At 33.1% G+C, this 19,206-nt stretch overlaps 3 protein-coding genes across 3 annotated transcripts; 2 read left to right on the forward strand and 1 right to left on the reverse strand.

The window, feature by feature from the left end:
- Nucleotides 1–344: 344 nt before the first annotated feature.
- FDP41_010862 (uncharacterized protein) lies at nucleotides 345–5,534 on the forward strand (the record flags this gene model as incomplete). The annotated part of the gene is made up of 1 exon (XM_044701206.1): nucleotides 345–5,534. One exon carries the CDS (start codon nucleotides 345–347, stop codon nucleotides 5,532–5,534), a length of 5,190 nt encoding a protein of 1,729 aa, XP_044567596.1.
- Nucleotides 5,535–5,551: 17 nt separating this feature from the next.
- FDP41_010863 (uncharacterized protein) lies at nucleotides 5,552–10,021 on the reverse strand (the record flags this gene model as incomplete). The annotated part of the gene is made up of 7 exons (XM_044701207.1): nucleotides 5,552–6,102; nucleotides 6,158–6,853; nucleotides 7,050–7,275; nucleotides 7,363–7,861; nucleotides 7,939–8,132; nucleotides 8,291–9,013; nucleotides 9,071–10,021. 7 exons carry the CDS (start codon nucleotides 10,019–10,021, stop codon nucleotides 5,552–5,554), a joined length of 3,840 nt encoding a protein of 1,279 aa, XP_044567597.1.
- A 128-nt stretch (nucleotides 10,022–10,149) lies between these two features.
- Nucleotides 10,150–18,849, forward strand: FDP41_010864 (uncharacterized protein; the record flags this gene model as incomplete). The annotated part of the gene is made up of 6 exons (XM_044701208.1): nucleotides 10,150–10,534; nucleotides 10,782–10,943; nucleotides 11,029–15,602; nucleotides 15,692–15,877; nucleotides 16,036–17,098; nucleotides 17,591–18,849. The coding sequence occupies 6 exons, from the start codon at nucleotides 10,150–10,152 to the stop codon at nucleotides 18,847–18,849; spliced, it is 7,629 nt and encodes a 2,542-aa protein (XP_044567598.1).
- Nucleotides 18,850–19,206: the final 357 nt, after the last annotated feature.

Raw genomic sequence — 19,206 nt, forward strand, 5'->3', positions numbered from 1 at the left:
CTTCGCGAGTGTGGTAGAATAAACTCAGATTTCTCGAATAGGTTTTAATTAGGTTACTTAAAGATTAAAAATTTCACTAAAATTATACATTAACAAACTTGCGAGGCACAAAAATTTCTTTGATAAGTCAATAATTTGTTTATACAGATTGCAGCCTATCCAGACTCCCACTTGACCTGGATGAGAGTCAACGAACAAAGCCTTCCACAATGGTCCATAATTTTGATAGTAGAGTTGGAAATTAATTCGGGAATAATATTTATCATAAATTGAAAAGAAGCCAAAAACAATGATGCATCATGGTTCGTTCTATGACCAACAAGCGTTATTTTTAGCCAGAAAAAATGAGCGAATCGAATGAACCTCGCCGCTCTTCGAGAAGGAGAACCAAGACCAATTTAGGTGATGATTTTATTTATGATGATCCTGGTGTCGGATCTTCATCAAATAATAATAATAGAAAGAGAAAAAACAATCCATCATCCAGTTCCGACAATATTGAAGATGAACAACAAAACATGCTATCGGAATTTATTGTTCATGAAGATGATCGTCAATCAACTTTACGTCACAATACAACCAAACAAAAAAAGAAAAGAAAAACAAAGAAAGAGATTGAAGAAGAACGTAGAATTGCTGCTAAAAATAGAGAAGAAGCTCGCATTGAATTAGAACAAAGTAAAGAAATTGAAAAACAAACGTTGGAGGCATTAAAAAGAAAACATGATGAACTACACATGAAAACTGAAATGAATGAAACAACAACTGTCTGTCAACAATCATCAACAACAACAAACCTTTCAAACTCTGAAATAAGTACTCTTGGATCGTCTCTAAACACTCCTACCAAAATGGAAACACCAACTTGCACCAATACTATCACCACCAATTCCACCACCAGCACAACCCAATCAATTGTTGCACCCAATTCCAATTCCAATACCAATTCCACCACACCCAAAATGGAAACGCCAACTTACAAACAATCCAAAAAAAGAAAAAAGAAAAAATCAATGGAAGAAGATGAAAGTTGTGGTTTCTCTGAATTTGAAAGAATTATTAATGTCACACAACAAAATGGACTAGAACAACCTGTTCTCATTCATGGTGGATTTTTAAAATATCTCAAACCTCACCAAATGGAAGGTATTCGATTTTGTTGGAAATTAATTTCTCAAAATAAGGGTTGTATTCTTGCTCATTCGATGGGTCTTGGAAAAACTCTTCAAATGGTAGCACTAACATATTTATATGTGACACAAAAGTTGGGTACAAAAATTCTTATTGTATGTCCAAAAAGTGTCATTTTGAATTGGAAATTAGAATATGAGAAATGGTTAACACTATGTGTGAATTCTGAATTACCCATTCATTTGATTGATGATTGTCATCGAACTCATGAAAAGAGATTAGAAATTGTGAAAGATTGGAGTGATCATGGTGGAGTGTTAATTTTATCTTTTAATTTATTTCATCGATTTTTAGGAAAATATGGAAAAGCAAAAGAACGAGATGCTTTGATCCATCAAAAAGAATCTCTTCGACAGTACAAGGAAAAGTATTCTCAACTATTGACACTTTTAAATAATTCTCCTCAAACATTTAATAGTATCAATATGAATACCAATACTAGCAATACTATCAATACTAGTAGCAATAGTAGCAATACTAGTAGCAATACTAACAATACTATCAATAGTATGAATATCAATACGAACAATGGTACCTATGCTATCGATAGTAGTATCAATACTAACAATACTGATAGTAGTATCCATATGAATACCATTCCAATCATGATCAATACTACCAACATGAATATCACCACCCTTCACAGAAACACTCTCTCCTCTCTCCATGCAACCATTAAAGATCTTTCTCAAAATATTCAAAAACAAGAAAAGAAATTGAAGGAACGTCAAGATTTTGAACAAGCAGTGACTGAATTAATTACCACACATTGTGATTTAATTATTGTTGATGAAGCACATCGAATGTGTTCCAATGCTGATATTTATTTGAATCAAGCACTTGTGTTAATGAAAACCAAACAACGTATTGCACTCACAGGTACTCCTATTCAAAATAATTTAATGGAATTTCATTCAATGATTAATTGGGTAAGAGAATTTCATTGGACACGTGAAGAATTCCATCATTTCTTTTCACAACCCATTCAATCAGGAATGAGAAAAGATTCAGACAACTCTCAAATTGAAGAAATGAAAAAGAGTAGTTTCTTATTGGTTCATGAATTGGAGAGTTTTGTACATCGAAAAGATCAAAGTGTATTGAGAGAGAGTTTACCACCCAAATATGAGTTTGTCATTTCATTTCGTGTCACTCCATTTCAAGCGAAATTATATCAAGCATTTGCAGAGGCTAGATTAGCAGAAGAAGTGAAGAGAGGAATTGGTAATGGTGGATTTGGTAATGGTGGGAATGGTAATGGTAATGGATTTGGTAATGGTAATGGATTTGGTAATGGATTTGGTAATGGTGGGAATGGTAACGGATTTGGTTCTTGTTTTTTCAATCCCACTCTCTTGTCACGTCCATTGACCACTCAAGAACTTGCAAAACAATCCAAAACATTATTCTACTTGTCTGTTCTCATGAATAAGATTACCAATCATCCTGATTTGGTTCTTCTCTATTGTCATAAAAAAGGACTAGTGGATGTGAGTGATTTGGAGGAGGAGGAGGATCGAATAGATTCATCTCGTCGTCATCTCAATGTATTTCTCACTCATGAAGATACAGAACGATTGAAACAACGATTGAAACAACAACGATTGAAACAACAACCACATGAGGATGAGGATGAACAGAATAGTCATCATCCATTATCATCAACATTCACACCAAGAACACCTCTCCTCACATTATCCTCACTTGGATCCACGTGTCGAAGAGATTCTTACAACAACAACAACAACAACAACATGGATGACATCATGAATAAGAAGGAATCTTCTTCTTCTTCTTCTTCCTTCACTCCACCACCACCACCACCACCACCACGTGTGTCGTTATCATCATCCTCTTCTTCTTGTAGTACTCTCTCAACACCCATCACAGTGATTGATGATGATGAATTATTGAATATGGATTTATTAAGTCCAATCACTCCACCTTCATTGAAAAGAAACACTTCGAGTAGTAGTAGTAGTAGTAGGACCACCCCCACAACAACAAGCACACAAAAAAAGAGTGCACTTGAAGAAATTCTGGAAGAGAATGTTGAAGAACCATCTCCAATCCATCCACCTTCGAGTAATAGTAGTCATACCACTATTGAAAATAATAGTAATACCACTGTTGAAAATAATAGTACTACTATTGGTAGTAGTAGTAATAGTAATACCACTGTTGGTAATAGTATTAATAGAAATGACAACAAGAATGACATTTACACTCGTGAATTACATTCTAAAAAAAAGAAACACAAGAGTTCTCTCGATCTTGATGAAGATGCACAAATGGAACAAGAATTTGATCAATGGATGGAACAAGCTGAAAATCATTTTGATGCACAATCTCTATTCTGGGCAGCACCTGTTCTTTCAAAAGACTATAAACAAGGTGATGCTAAAAAGAGTTCTAAAATGGAATTTCTAATGAGACTCATTGAAAAGTGTTATTTACATGATGAAAAGATTCTTGTCTTTTCACAATATACAGAAACATTGAGTGTGATTGAAAAAGTATTTGTAAATACACCTCTCTTGATTGGAACTGATCATGTCTCACAACAACCCATTTTAAAAGTGTTAAAGAAAGGAGAAGATTATTTTCGATTGGATGGAAGTGTCAATACTAAAAAGAGACAAATGATGATTGATGCTTTTACACCTGAATCACAAGCACATGTCTTTTTAATTAGTACCAGAGCAGGAGGATTAGGAATTAATTTAACAGCTGCTACTAGAGTGGTTATTTATGATGTTTCATGGAATGATACTTGGGATAAACAAGCTTTATTTAGAACCTATCGATTTGGACAAACCAAACCAGTCTATGTCTATCGATTTGTGACTTATGGAAGTGCTGAAGAAAAGATTTTTAATCTCTCAGCAGCCAAAGCATGGCTTGCAAGGAGAGTAGTGGATGATCAGACACCTCATTTATTTCTAAAAAAGGATGATTTGGAAATTATAAAACAAGCGAAAAGAATTGAAGAGACACTCACAGACAAGTTACTGTTAAATCCAAAAAGATATCAACAAGATGAAATTTTAAAAGAATTATTAGGAACTCATTGGACTTATGAAAAGTGTGAAGAAGAAATTGATCCATTGAGACCTGTTCATGTGGAACAACATGATGATTCCAATGTTCATCCACTACTACTGAAGAAAGAAGAAGAAGAAGAACAACTCGATGACTCTTCAACAAGGAATTTGTTGTTAGAAGAAGAATCACTCACAGGAGAATTCAATGTTGAAAAGAAAATCAAATCTGTCTATCCCTATGATTCACTCTTTGTTGAAAATGATGAATTGAGATTACAAGAAAATGAACAAGAACAAACAGTGAATGCCTATGAAGAGAAGAGAAAACAAGTTCGTGAAAATCCAAGTGTCTTGTTGAATGCACTTCGAACTAATACAATGTTAATGAATGATGTTGACGTGAATGGAAATGAGGATGTTGATTCAAACATGATGATGATGATCATTCGAAATGGATTACTCTCCAACATGAATCATCAAGTTTCTAGTAGTAATAGTAGTAATAGTAGTTTTCTTCAAGGTGTGAGTGCTAGTAATAGTAGTAGTAGTAGTAGTAGCAACATCACCTCAACAACAACACCAACAACACCTGACACTCATACGACTCCATTATCCTTATTGGCAAGATTACAACGATTCATGCAAGCTCGAGAGGATGAATCCCTGTACAGTATGGAAGACCGAAGAGCTACATCCACTCTGACAGATATTTGGTCTAGACTTGGCAACTCGGCAAATATCATACATCATATTTCATCTTCACCAACAATTTCTCAACCTTCCAATCAACCATCATTGCCATTTGCAAATTCACAATTATCACCTCAATCAGCGGTTTCTGATTCTGTTGTACCATCAATCATGACAAACAACATGAATCTTGTTGGTAGTAGTAGTCTAGGTAGTAGTCTAGGTAGTAGTCTAGGTAGTAGTGGGAATCTTGCAAGTAATCTTGGTAGTAGTGGGTTACCGCAACAGTCATCATTTCCTTCGTTCTTTTTCAATTCAAACGCTTATACAAACTCAACGAACATGTTACCTCCACAACAACGTGTCAATACTCCCTCTTCCTCCTCTCCTCAACAACGCACTGTACCTGTGGTTTCACTTGTTGTTGCTGATGATATCGAAAGTGAGATATCTATTATTAGCACACGATCATCACCTCAACAACAACAGTCATCCACAAACTCTATGCAAAATATCATTTCAATACCTGATGATCCAATAGAAATCATCTCACACGTAAACACACACAAACCAACAATATTGATTGATTCAGATGATGAAGTTTTATAAAATTGTATTTTTATTCTTTACATCAGCGGGGATGCTTCACTAGAGTTATCAGATAGAGTCATATCATCATTAATGGATGATTCTTCCTCCTCATGTGTTTCGCTTTCGATTGTTTGCTCAATGTCATCGTTATAATGAGAAACAAACTCATCACTGACATGGAATTCCTTTTCAGCCTTTCTGAATTCCAATGTCACTCCTTCACGAAACTCGTCAGAAATTTTAAAATCTTGTTCTGTCCACTGAGTGACCATGTTTATACCTGATAATGTTGTTTGATTATTTAGGGTATTTCTTGTTTCCTTAAATATTCGTTGCAGTTGTGTAGTGATGATTGATATTTGATTTTGTGACGTTGCTGAAGATTCTTGTATACTCTTCATAAATGCTTTTCTAATTTCAATTCCAAACTTAAAACCAAACACCACAGGAACAGCATTTCCTATTTGAGTGTATTTTTCTTTCAATTTTTGGGAGCGACAAAGAGGAGCTCTATCATCCACAAACACAAAAGTATCAGGAAAGCCCTGAATTCTTGCACACTCTCTAATAGTTAGAATTCGATTTTCTTGAATTTTCACGTGAAAAACAGTTCTCTATTTAAGATGTATACAACAACCTACCTGTTGGATGAATAAATTCAAAATGGTTCACGTCCATATTTGTCACAATACATGCACTAGGTTTAGACCATTCCAATCTCTTGAATGATTTCTTTGACTTCTTTTTTTTTGAAATTGATTTCCTTAATTCAACAAATTCCAAATCTTCAATGGTTGCTCCAGATCGTCTTGGTAGACACCGAATGACTGATGTAGTGAGAAATGAGTGATTATATTCTCTATATTCCATATTTGTTAATGTATTGCATCCTCTTCTGGCAATTTTTTGATACACAGTCATGGCATCTCTTGGATATGATGACAGACTGCACACTTGTGTCGTGTTGTTCTGAGAAGTGTCAAGTGGGGTTGTCGTCGTCGTCCTTCTCCTTCTAGATAAATTCATGGATTCTTCTAATGGTTTTAAATCACAAATATAATCTCTCAAATTCACAGGTGGCATGGATCCACTTTGAATTCGCTTTGGATATGAAAATAATACATTTTTAAATATATTTGGAATAGAAGAATGAACTTTTCCAGCATGAGTAGGAATTGGAAATTGTACAAGACTAGAGTTGTGTTGGGTGGTGTTTGTTTTTTGACCCAAAAAGAATAATCTAGATTGAGGTATTCCAAAGTGAATGGTATTGAATACAGATATTCGAATATCATAGCCAATGTCTTTGAATTTAGAAATGATGAATTGTGGAACATCTAAAGGTTGTGATTGAGATCCATTCATCAGTACAATTCGTTAAATAATTATTTAGATATTCAATTAGTGTTATTCATCATCGTAAATGCAAAGGTATTATTTAATAATTCAAAGGTATTTTTTAATTATTCAATTGAAAGGTATTATTTAAAACGTATTAATTCAAGTTAATTCAATTTCATTATTCAAACCTACCAAATACATTACTGTTCATTAACATTCCAGTTACATTCTCCATTAATACATATTTAGGTTTAAAATAATCTACAAAATCAATAAAAGTTAGAATTTGTTGGTTCTTTTCTTGAGACATGATTGAAGTAGTTTTATCTTTCTTTCTATTGAGAATAGAAAACCCTTGACAAGGAGGACCACCAACCAATACATCAATTTCATTTTGATGAGGATAATCATGGTATTTCTAAATAGTTTAGGTATTATTTAGGTATTATTTAGGTATTATTAAAAGAAAGGTATGAAAAGAAGAATTATTATAAGAACACCTTACCTTCTCTAGAAATTTTTCAAGTAATGACTTGTAGTTGGGTGCTAATTGTTGTAATTGAGAAAAATAAATCCATTTTTTGTCTCTCAAAATGGTATTATCCCAAATGACTTTAAATTCCATGCGATCCTCATGAACTCTAAATTTCTTAATTTTTAAAATTGACAACGATGACTGATTGCTTTGAGTATCATCACCACTGGTTGTACTACTACCCATTGTGTTTGTGATATGATGATCTATTGTATCACAAGTAGTTTGATCAGTGGTATCTGCAGTGGTGGTTTCATCTGTTGTGTTCCGATAAGTGATTCCACAAATTTCTCTCAATTTGTTAATCATCTTAACTTTACGTAAGAATTGAGATGCTTTTTTTTGAAATGTATTGGATGATTTAAAATTCAATTGATAGTTGTTAATAGCATCGATGGAACTGTCAATAGCATAACAGATTTGAATACCAGCCTTATACAACCCATAAGAAAGTCCTCCACATCCATTCCTTTGAGTGGTTTTTTTGAGTGTTCAATGATTAAATTTTCATAAAGATATTCAGAATATCGATTCATTAATTCAAACATTCTCTTAATATAGACATGATCAATAGGTGATTGAATTTGATAGAATTTGTATGAATTGGATATGGTCACAGAGCTCGTACAATAAAAGACATCTCTATGCTGTCGAATATTGTTTGAAATTTCTTCAAATTCTTCAACACTTGTTAAATAAAATACAAAACATTTTCGAACAAAATAGTCAAGGATGGGTAACTATAGTGTCACCGATGCATCGGTGTGTGTGGGTGTTCATGTGATGGTGTGCGCATATTGTAATCAATGGTGAAGAATGGCATGAACCATTTGGTATATCATATGTGAATTCCAAAGTAATAAATGATTCACACACAACAATACTCCTCTATACAAACCTCAATGATGATAGTCTCACTACTTCTATCAATAAACAATTGATGTACATCTGTTGTGAGAATATTCTTTTCACTTTCCATACACAAGAAGGCCATGTCATAATGTCGATAGAGTCTTCTTCCATAGATTGATTTTTCTTTAAATTCAACTCTATAAATGAGATAGGGATAACTCTTCAAATCCATTTTGCCTCTTATATGATTGGGAAATAAATCCTCATGAGGTAAAAGATAGATAGATTCACCTTCATATATTTCTTGACCATTATACTCAAATCCAATGATTTTACTTTGAGATGAGTCATAGAGAAATGAAATGAGTTGAGTTGTGGATGGAATGGTAACATTAATGCTTGGAGAAGAGTTTTTGTTTGTCATTTGCTTTTTTCTTTTGTTTTTTGTGCTCGAGTGATGTTTTCGTTTCTTTGAGTAGTGAAATGCTTTTTCCGTTTTGAGCTTTTGATTTTTTTTCACTTCCTCCTCATAGAGTTCGTCATTCATGTCGCTATCATCATAGAGTTCGTCATTCATGTCACTTTGACTACTTGTCATCAAGTATGAATCTTCTCGAATGACATGTCTTGCAGTTAGCTCACTCATAAATTTGCTATTGAGAATGATTGGATCATTCAATCGATATGCTTGATTCACAATAAATGGAAAATGACTTAATAAAATTCCATTATTAATGAAGAGGCCCAATGATTGAGCTAATTCTTTTGTCTTCACAATATCATCATAGTGATGTTAATAAGAATATCAAATATCGCTAATACCTACTTCATTCAGTACTTTCATATAACTTCCTGAGGGATAATTAAGGATACTCTCAAAAAGAGAATGACAAACACATGATCGTTGATAAAGCTTTTCATAGATTTCAAAATATTCATTGGATGGTTCAAGACATTCACATTCAATAATGTTATTGGATTTGGAAGGATGGCGATTACGAAGACTACTCCTATCAATGGACAAACAAATAATAGGTCGAGTACAAATTTCATATTTCACTTGAATGTCAAGTAAATATCCAATTTTTTCTAATTCTTTCTGATCTTGTTTTGTAGAAATCCATTCATCCAATGCATCAAATCCATCCGTTGTATCCATGTCAATGCAAATATGAGATGGTAATTGATGGTTCACTTGTATGACATGTCCATAGACGACTGCATTAATTTTTCTATTGTTCATAGAGAAATTGTCTTGCATTGTCAAGTCCATCAAATCAATAAATGTATCATCATGTTCATTTCGAATCACAAATTGATGTAATAGAAATGTTTCATCATTCTCATCACCACCTGTATGAGAATAAATCATGGAATGAATAATTCGAACACCCTCATCACTCTCATCAGAGTCATGATTTTGAAACTTTTCTTTTTGAATCGTTGTTTCAGACCCATTCCGAATTAGAATTGATTTTTCTAATAAATGTTGTGTTGGACTATGAACAAGAGAGGATGTTTGGAGGATTTGTTTTTGGTTGGAATTGTTTTTCAAGGAGGTGGTGCTCCTAGTCGATAATAGGATTGGTGAAGATAAAAAAGCATCCTGAAAATCAGTACCATCATGAAATCCATCCTTCAGATGAATTTCTTTCAGAGGATGGTGTTGATTAGGCTCAACATCCTTATTAAAATTCTCGTCTTGTTCTTCATCGCTGCTGCTAATCACGATCAACTCTGCAATACCTTCGGAAGAGAAGAAAGGCTTTTGCAGCATGAATTTTTTTTTCAAACAAACTCGTTTGATCAAAATCTTTCTGAAATACAAACATCGCAATTAAGAGATTTATGATTAATGATCATGCACGAAAAAAGGTTTCTTCTTCTTCTGAATGACATGAAAAAATGTCATCCACTGCTGCTGCTTCGTGTTCCATGAAGCAAGAGACATCATCTCCCAAATATTTATTCTATAAAATCAATCATCTCAGTCAATTAAGTGGTTCCTCGACGTTGGTGGTCACACTACCATCTTCCTCCTTTTCCGATCATCATCATCATCCCTCCAAACATTTTCTTGTTCCTATTGATTATGAATATGATGATTATATTCTTTACAATGATGGAGATGGAGGTGGTGACATCGCTATGGATTCTGATCCCAATGATGACGATGTCGATTCTCATCAATTATTACTCATTGGTGTGAAAAATGAATATAGAGATTTGATCGATGTCTCAAGAATTAAAAACATATTCTCAGAGAATGATTGTACTTTTATTGTGATGGGTATGTCAATCATCATGATGATGACAACAATGATGATCGATATCATGCAATTATTATTCATACAATATTAATAATGACAACAAACATAATGAATAACGAAAATGAATCATATGACGACAATGACAATAATAATCATATAATGAATCATATAATGAATTAATGACAATAATAATAATCATACAATGAATTAATGACAATAATAATCATACAACAATATCATAATATACTATGAATCATCTCTTCATAGAGGATGACTCTCTTTGGGTCTCAGGTAATAACAATTCGAATTATCAATTAGGACTAGGTCATAATCAACCACTCACACAAATACCATCACCAATTCCATCATTCACTTCGGAAAAGATCAAAAAGATTTCCATACTTGAGAAGAGTACTGTATTTCTAACAGGTAAGTGTCATTTGTGTGTATGTGCGTGTCTATTTGATGTTGTTGTTTATTGGCTGACTTGTGTACACACGTTCTTCAATGATAGAAAATGGAAGTGTCTATGCATGTGGTATTGATTATTATACAAGAACATCATTGACAACAACAACAACAACAACAACCAACAATGAATCCATTCATGATGAATGGGGATATGAATTGGTGGATCCTTCATCGTCCTTCCATCATCATCATGATGTATTTACCTCTCCAACTCTCATCTTTACGAATATTCATTCCATCTCTTCTCATACACAGGATTATTTGGTCATGCTTACCAAAGATTTTGAATGTATGATTTGTGGAAGAATATTCCTAACACCTCAACAACAACAACAACAACAACAACAACTACTACTACTACTACTCGGTAATCATAGCTGCTCTACCACCAGTACTACTACTACTACTAGCACCACCACCACCACCACTACTACTACTTCTTCTCATACACTACCTTCTCCTATCAAATTGAGAATGATACACACTCGACCCATTCAATTTCCAGGAAGTGAATCATTCAAACAACAACAACAACAACCACAGGATTCAAAGGATGACACATTGAAGAGTAGAACTAAGATCAATGATATTCTACCTATTCATTTTGGAACATGTACAACACTACCAAACGAATTTATTATCAAAATATCCTGTGATCATCGTAGTTTGATGATTTTAACCAATTTAGGTAATATTTATGTTTATGGAGAAAATACGTGTGGTAAATTTGGATTGGCATGGATGAATCTTGATGAATCTTGTCAGATGCATTCACATGGAGGTACTATTGGTAGACGTTCTTCTCAAAAGTTGTTGAATCCACAACGATCAATCTCATCCATGATGTGCGCACAAATATTTTCTAAATCACAACAATCACAATCTCAATCACAATCACAACAACAACAATCTCAATCATCAAAACTCGAATTTATTGATACATTAACTAGACAAGACTATTTCCAAATGCTTCAAATTCCAATTATTGATATTGAATGTTCAGATCGTAATTGTTATTTTTTAACTAATTTTGGAACAGTGTATTGTAGTGGTGAATTTGTATTCTCTCAAACACCTGTCAAGATACTTCTCACACACTATGTGACTGAATTGCTTCATAATGATTTATTTATTGCAGATCGAGGTAAAATTATGAGAAGAAATGGAAGTATTGTTTCTCGATATGTCTCTAAATATTTCAATGAAATCTTTTATCGAATGGATCATTTTGATTTTTTAATTGATGGAAAAATAGTGACTGTATTGAAAAGTGCCATTTATCCAATGGATATATTTGGTAAATCACAATTATTGGATCCTTATTTTGTGTCATATTCCATTGTGACTAAAAAGAATGTTTTTCAAGAGTTCAAACAAGACATCTCGAATTCAGTCATGCAAACAACGAATCATAGTAGTAGTAGTGGTAGTAGTAGTGCAAATCGATCCAAACTCTCTGAAATTACTTACAAGAAATTACTTGATTTTTTTAATTCCATTTCACTCTATGATATGATTCTAGGAGATTATGATTTGAAACATTTTGAAATGAATTTTAAATCCACTTGTTCAGATGCCTACAATGCACAACAAATTCAATTACAAAAATTATGGATTGACAAGTATGTGTTTCATTGGAGTAGTAGTAGTAGTAGTCATCACAGAAGTCAAAAGATGGTCAAAGGTGAACACACAAAGAATCATCATCATGAGTCCATCAATGATTACTCGAATTTCAAATCATCATCACAATCACGACCATCACCATCACTACTACTACATCAATCCTCATCAACATGCTCAACCTCATCATCCTCATCATCACTTGTTCAAGATGATGCATTCATGCGTGGAGTGAAGCAACGACTCAAAGACTTTCTCACCACTCATCATGTCCATTTAATTTCTTCTCATCATCAATTCTATGTACATTATATTAATATTAAGAAATTCTTTCAAAATGCAACAATGATTAATGAATTAATGTTTACCTTAATGATTTGTTTTGAAAAGAATATTACTGTTGGAATTGAAGCATTGATTCAGAATTTACAAGATACCATCTTGCAGAGTGTGAATGAAGAGAGAAATGATCGATCTCTATCTTCTCAACAAGTCCTCATGATGGTTTCAAATGCCAACAGCTCTAACACCACCACAAACACTCCTATCACCCAAACTAGTACTACCACCTCTAACACTCCTACCACCACCACCACCACCACCACCTCTAACAATCTCTACTTTTCATCTGTTCCATCCAATTACGATGAACTTCATAAAATGGTCATTGATGCTTTTGGTTTTGTCGATCGTCGACAATTACCACCACCTGCAACCTTTGGAAGAAAAAAAGTCTCTTCCAACAACAACAACAATAACAACATTTGGAGTGGTGATGGTCGATTGTTGGGATTTGGATCTGCTATGGATTCACAACATGTGGATGATTGTGAGGAATTTGGATCTATTGGAATGATCAATGACAAGTATTATTCCTACATTTCACAACGACCAGTAGAACCTTCTACCTTTGTATTTGTTTGTGGAATTTTAGCAGCCATCAAATTATTATTGAAAAGTGATCGAGTTCAATCACCTGATTCTAAAATATCCAAAGATGAATTAATTGAATTTCAAACATCGATGAATGCCATTCGTGATTCTCTCATGGATCAAATGAATTTGGAATTTCATTATTCATTCACCAACTCGACAACAAAAAAGAATAACAATCATTATGCCAAAGAATTTCGACTCATTCTCTACACCATGAAACAAATGTGGCTCATTGGTAAACAAATTATTGGACATTTACCTGAATTTACAAAAGGCAATCATGTCTCTGTTTTATTGAAATATTTAATTTTAAATGTATTGCAACCTGAACCCATGTGGGCACGTGAAATATCTGCTCATACTCTATGCAATGGAAAATATTTGGTGTTGAAGAGATTGGCATCAGGAAGTGAAGGAACTGTTTTTCAGTGTGTGCCTGTGACAAGTGGTATTAGTAATAGAGTTAGTATTAGTGGTGGTAGTGGTAGTAGTAATAGTAGTAGTAGTAGAGTTAGTATGAGTAGTAGTAATAGTGGTAGTAGTAGAGTTAGTATGAGTAGTAGTACTAGTAATAATATGTTCAGTAATACAACAACAGTACAACATGTAGCAATTAAGAAATTATCAGAAACATTGGATCGAATCAAATTAGAAGAATTCAAATGGCATGTCGAACAAGTGAGACAATTATCTCATCCCAATATCATTCCATATTTAGATACATACATTGAAAAGAAAGAAGAGGATGAATATTCATGTTGTATTATTATGCCCTTCTACAAATCAACTCTTCATCAAAGAATATTAGATTGTAAGAAACTCAATTTGAAATATTTACCAAATTGGTTAAATGTTGCACTTCAAATTAGTTTAGGACTACAGAACATTCACAAACATCATTTGATTTTTAGAGATTTAAAGACTGAAAATATTTTGATTGAATTCACTAATAATAATCACAATGGTGGTCAAAGTGGTGGTCATTCCTCATCATCACCCCATCGTCATCCTCATTGTTCATCATCCTTATCATCTTTAGCATCATCATGGTTGAATACTACGACGATGACGACGACGACTAGGACGACATCTACAACTGTTGGAAATATACTATTTGATCTACAACATATGATGAATTCTAATAAGTACCATAATAGTAGTAGTAATAGTAGTAGTGAATTTATTAGATGGTCAACAAGCTCGTCTCATCTCAACAACAATAACAACAATCAACAACACTGTCAACAACAATTCATGAGAGTGGTCATTAGTGATTTTGGGTTATTGAAACCAGTCCATAATGACATGGAAATGAGTTTCATGAAAGGAACTCCCATCACCATCTCACCTGAAGCTGTCACAGGTGAATTTAAAGTAGATCAGAGTTCAGATATCTTCTCGTTGGGATGTGTATTCTTTGAATTATTAACATTGGATATTCAAATTGAAATGAAAGTGAATCGATTGGTCACTAGCAATCATAACAACAACTCCAATACGAACACGACGACGACGACGACGGCGACTACCTCTGGTACTACTTCTGGTTCTAGCTCTGGTACTCCTAACACAACAACAACAACAACAACAACAACAACAACTTTGAACTCTTCCTCAACATCAAGTTCCACTCAAAGGATTTACACAAAATTTCTCATTAATGAAGCCATCAAAACCAATGAATCTGAAACACAGTATATAATTTATCGTAAATTGAAAAATTCTAAAATTCATGATTTTATTATTCGATTGGTATTGAGCATGTTAAGATTACATCCACCAAGTCGACCCACGATTGATGTTGTTGTGGATATTTTAAATGTATTTAATCAATATCATCATCCTGTTGTTGTTGTTGTTGTTGGAAATTCAAATACTCCTCCTCTTGTACAGGAATGTATTAGAAAATATGACAAGTTGTTATTGAAATTACCAAAACGTAGAAGAGGACGACAATATATTGCTAGTGATGGTAGTAGAAGTCACTTGAATTTCTCCACTACTCTCACCACCACCACTCTGAAGAGACAAGAATATTTAATAAGAGAATATTTGAAGGTAGGTACAACAACATTTCGTGTTCTTTTTAAACTCTATCGTAATGACCTTATTGAAATATATGATGATTTAATCTTTTATATATTCAGAAATATCATGAACAATATATCAATGACAGTAGAGGTACAAGATTTAAAATATGTCATTCTCAAGATGAACATTCCAATAATAATAATAATTGTCAATTATTCAAAGTCATGGATTTAGTAGAACCCAATCTAGGTACAATGTATCATGTTCGAAAATATACAAATTTGAAAGATTTTACAGAAATGGTAGGTATGAAATGACATTTCAAATTTTCTGAATTCACACAATTCCATAAATATTTTATGAAAATGGTGCATAAAAATGTACGACAACAACAATGTTAAATGAATCAATTATTGTGATTGATCAATACAATCATAATGATTGTCATGAAATTTCTCAGTCTGCCAAATTTACTCTATTCAAACACAAATATCTTGTTGGGAAAATAGAAGAATTTATTGGTCATGTTGGATTTAATACCAATAATAATAATAATACCAATAATAATAATAATACCAATAATAATACTACTACTAAGAATGAAGATCCATTCTACTATTGTATTGTAACCAAATACTATCCCATTTCACTTCGAACACTCTTATTGAATGATTATTCTCTTCACAACACAACAAGAATGTCATTGACTGCTAGAACTAGTACTACTACTATGAATACTACTACTACTACTAGTACTACTATGAACACATCAACAACCACTTCTTCTGCTCATCTTCTGAACACTCAAAATGATATCACTACAACACATTCTCCTCATACCACTCATACCACCACCATGGTTCTCTTCTCTGAATATGAATTATTGAATTTGATTTATAAAATCATGCAAGTCATTCAATATTTGCATGATCGACAATATATTCATACACAACTCACACTCGATCATGTATTATTATACATTTGTGATAATAATGATAATAATAATATTACTACTACTCCTCGCTATTATGATATTGTCTTGTCAGGTATGGAATATATTCAAGATATTGATCATGTTAGTAGTAGAAGTAGTAATAAGAATAGTAGTAATAATAAGAATAGTAGTAATAATAAGAATAGTAGTAATAATAAGAATAGTAGTAATAATAAGAATAGTAGTAATAATAAGAATAGTAGTAATAATAAGAATAGTAGTAATAATAAGAATAGTAGTAGTAATAAGGAACATTCTCCCTCCACTGTCTTCAAATTATTCACTTCAAGAAACAAATTCATTCAACCAGAACAACCCATTCCCAGTTCAATCATCACCTCACCAATCACCTCACCAACGAATGACCCATCAAATGTCATGACGACTTTTTTGAACAAAAGCTTAGGGATGGATCATTCAGGTATGGTGTTCATGAAGGAAGAAGAAGATCTTTTTGATGACATGAAGATTCAATTGAAATCAAAGAATGCCACATCTATTGGTCACATTCTGTTACAATGTGCAATGGGTAAGATTTTGGATGAATCTGAAATGAAGAAGATCATGATTCATAATGACCACTACTGCCATCACTTTCAAGCACTCCAATGCAATTGTTGTGATGCATTGATCAAAATTATTCACTTGTTAATAGAATGTGGAGATTTGAAACAAGCATTGCAAGAGACAAGAAAAAGATTAGTAGAACTCAAAAAGGAGGAGGAGAAATAAATAACATCATCCTGATGTGCAAAAATGTTTCGCGAAATGTGTGTGGCACACGCGTGTATAAATTACAATGTTCTGCTAAACTTGTGAAAGAGGAAGTTCTCCAACAACAAAAAAGTTTTCATCCAAAATTCCATCATGTCAAGATCATCCTGTAATGATGATGTGATCCTTTCGATCTCTATCAAGTTCAATTTAATGGTTATGGAAATGGTAAGAGGAGACGACTGAATATGATCACATTCACACTCCATCAAATGATTCACATAAAATTTTGGAACTTTATGGAAAGGTTTGAATATTCGTTTGAATGGAGTCCAAGTGAATCAAATCTTGATTGATTTATTAATACATCAAAGAACAACACACAACAAGAAGAAGAACAGAAATAAGAACAGCACCACTAACAACAACAACAACAACAACAATAGGAATAAGAATAACACCACCTCAACCACGACCTCAACAACAACATCATCCTTACCATCATCCATCCATAATGATGATGGTGTTGATGATGATGATGGTGTTGTCATTTATGAAAATTTAATCTCATTAAGCATTCAAAAATTGTACCTTTCAGATGCCTATGACTTGTCCAATTTATTCCTCTTAACACCTCGCTTGGAAGAATTATCTCTTCAATGTAATTTGTTTAATCATTATCTATTTCATATCATTCGAGGAAAAGTATATCGATCATTGAAAAAGTTAATGATTGAAAATTCTTCATTTACAAATGATGAAGAACATACTCCTTCTTTGAATGTTGTATCACCATCATTTCATCAATTAGAATATATTTCATTGACAAGAGTGGATAATTCAAACATTATTGTTGAATGTCTTGAGAGTGTGTCAAACAACTATAACATGAACAACTATAACAATTGTAACATGAACAACTATCACAACATGAATTACATATCACATGGCGACTCATTTCATCAATCCTCGAGTCTTGCATCTTCTTCAATGACTCATTTCATCAATCCTTCATCAATCCTATCCAATCAAATGTCATATCATTCTCTTCATACTTGTCAACTCATTCAATGTAAATTACCAAACAAGATTACATTTCTTCCTTCATTGCAATATTTAGAAATTATTGATTGTATTGGAATGCATGAAATGAATATTTCAGAGAGTATGAAATATTTATCACAAAATTTGAAAACATTAATTGTACATGCAAATTGTAAAATATTTAAATTACAAGATGATGATGTGACATTCATGTTGAAAGAATTTCATTGTTTGGAATTTCTTGACATTAAGGGTCATACTCTACTGGATGGTAAATTTTTCATTTCTCTTTGCCATGCTCTCCATTTGGAGTATCTATGTATTGAACATTTAATTTCAAATAATAGTTTACAAGAAACGAGTGATATAGATACTTTTGTGAATGTTGATCAAGACTCCTTTATCTCGACTCGAAATATGCCACTGATAGACTTTTTAGAACAAGTTCTCTCTGAAACTAATGGATTACCTTCATACAAAAATCACTCAATCAAGCACTTGTTTATTTATGGAGACAAGTGAATGAATGAAGAGGAGTGTATGAAACAGTTCATTGTTCCATTCTTTGGTCACGAAGATCAAATTCAAAATTATGACTTTGCTGAGATTGATTCTGGTGCGAGCTCAATATTTTGATTTGGTAAGATTTATTGTTCCAAGTCTTCGAAATGACCATTGAATCTCATCAGCATGCTTTTACCACATTTTGAAGGCCTTCACTCTATATCGAGAGATCTCTCCGTTTACATATATTTGTTGCAACGAGACTTGACGCGCATCGTACGATTGGTTGGTTTCGAATCTTTCCCAAGAAATAAGTTTTGAGAGCAAATTTACGATCGCTCTCTACCCGCTCAAACCAACAGTTTTTTGAATTCC

The sequence above is a fragment of the Naegleria fowleri genome (assembly GCF_008403515.1).
Source record: "Naegleria fowleri strain ATCC 30894 chromosome Unknown tig7, whole genome shotgun sequence".
In the NCBI taxonomy this organism is placed as follows: domain Eukaryota; phylum Heterolobosea; class Eutetramitea; order Acrasida; family Naegleriidae; genus Naegleria; species Naegleria fowleri.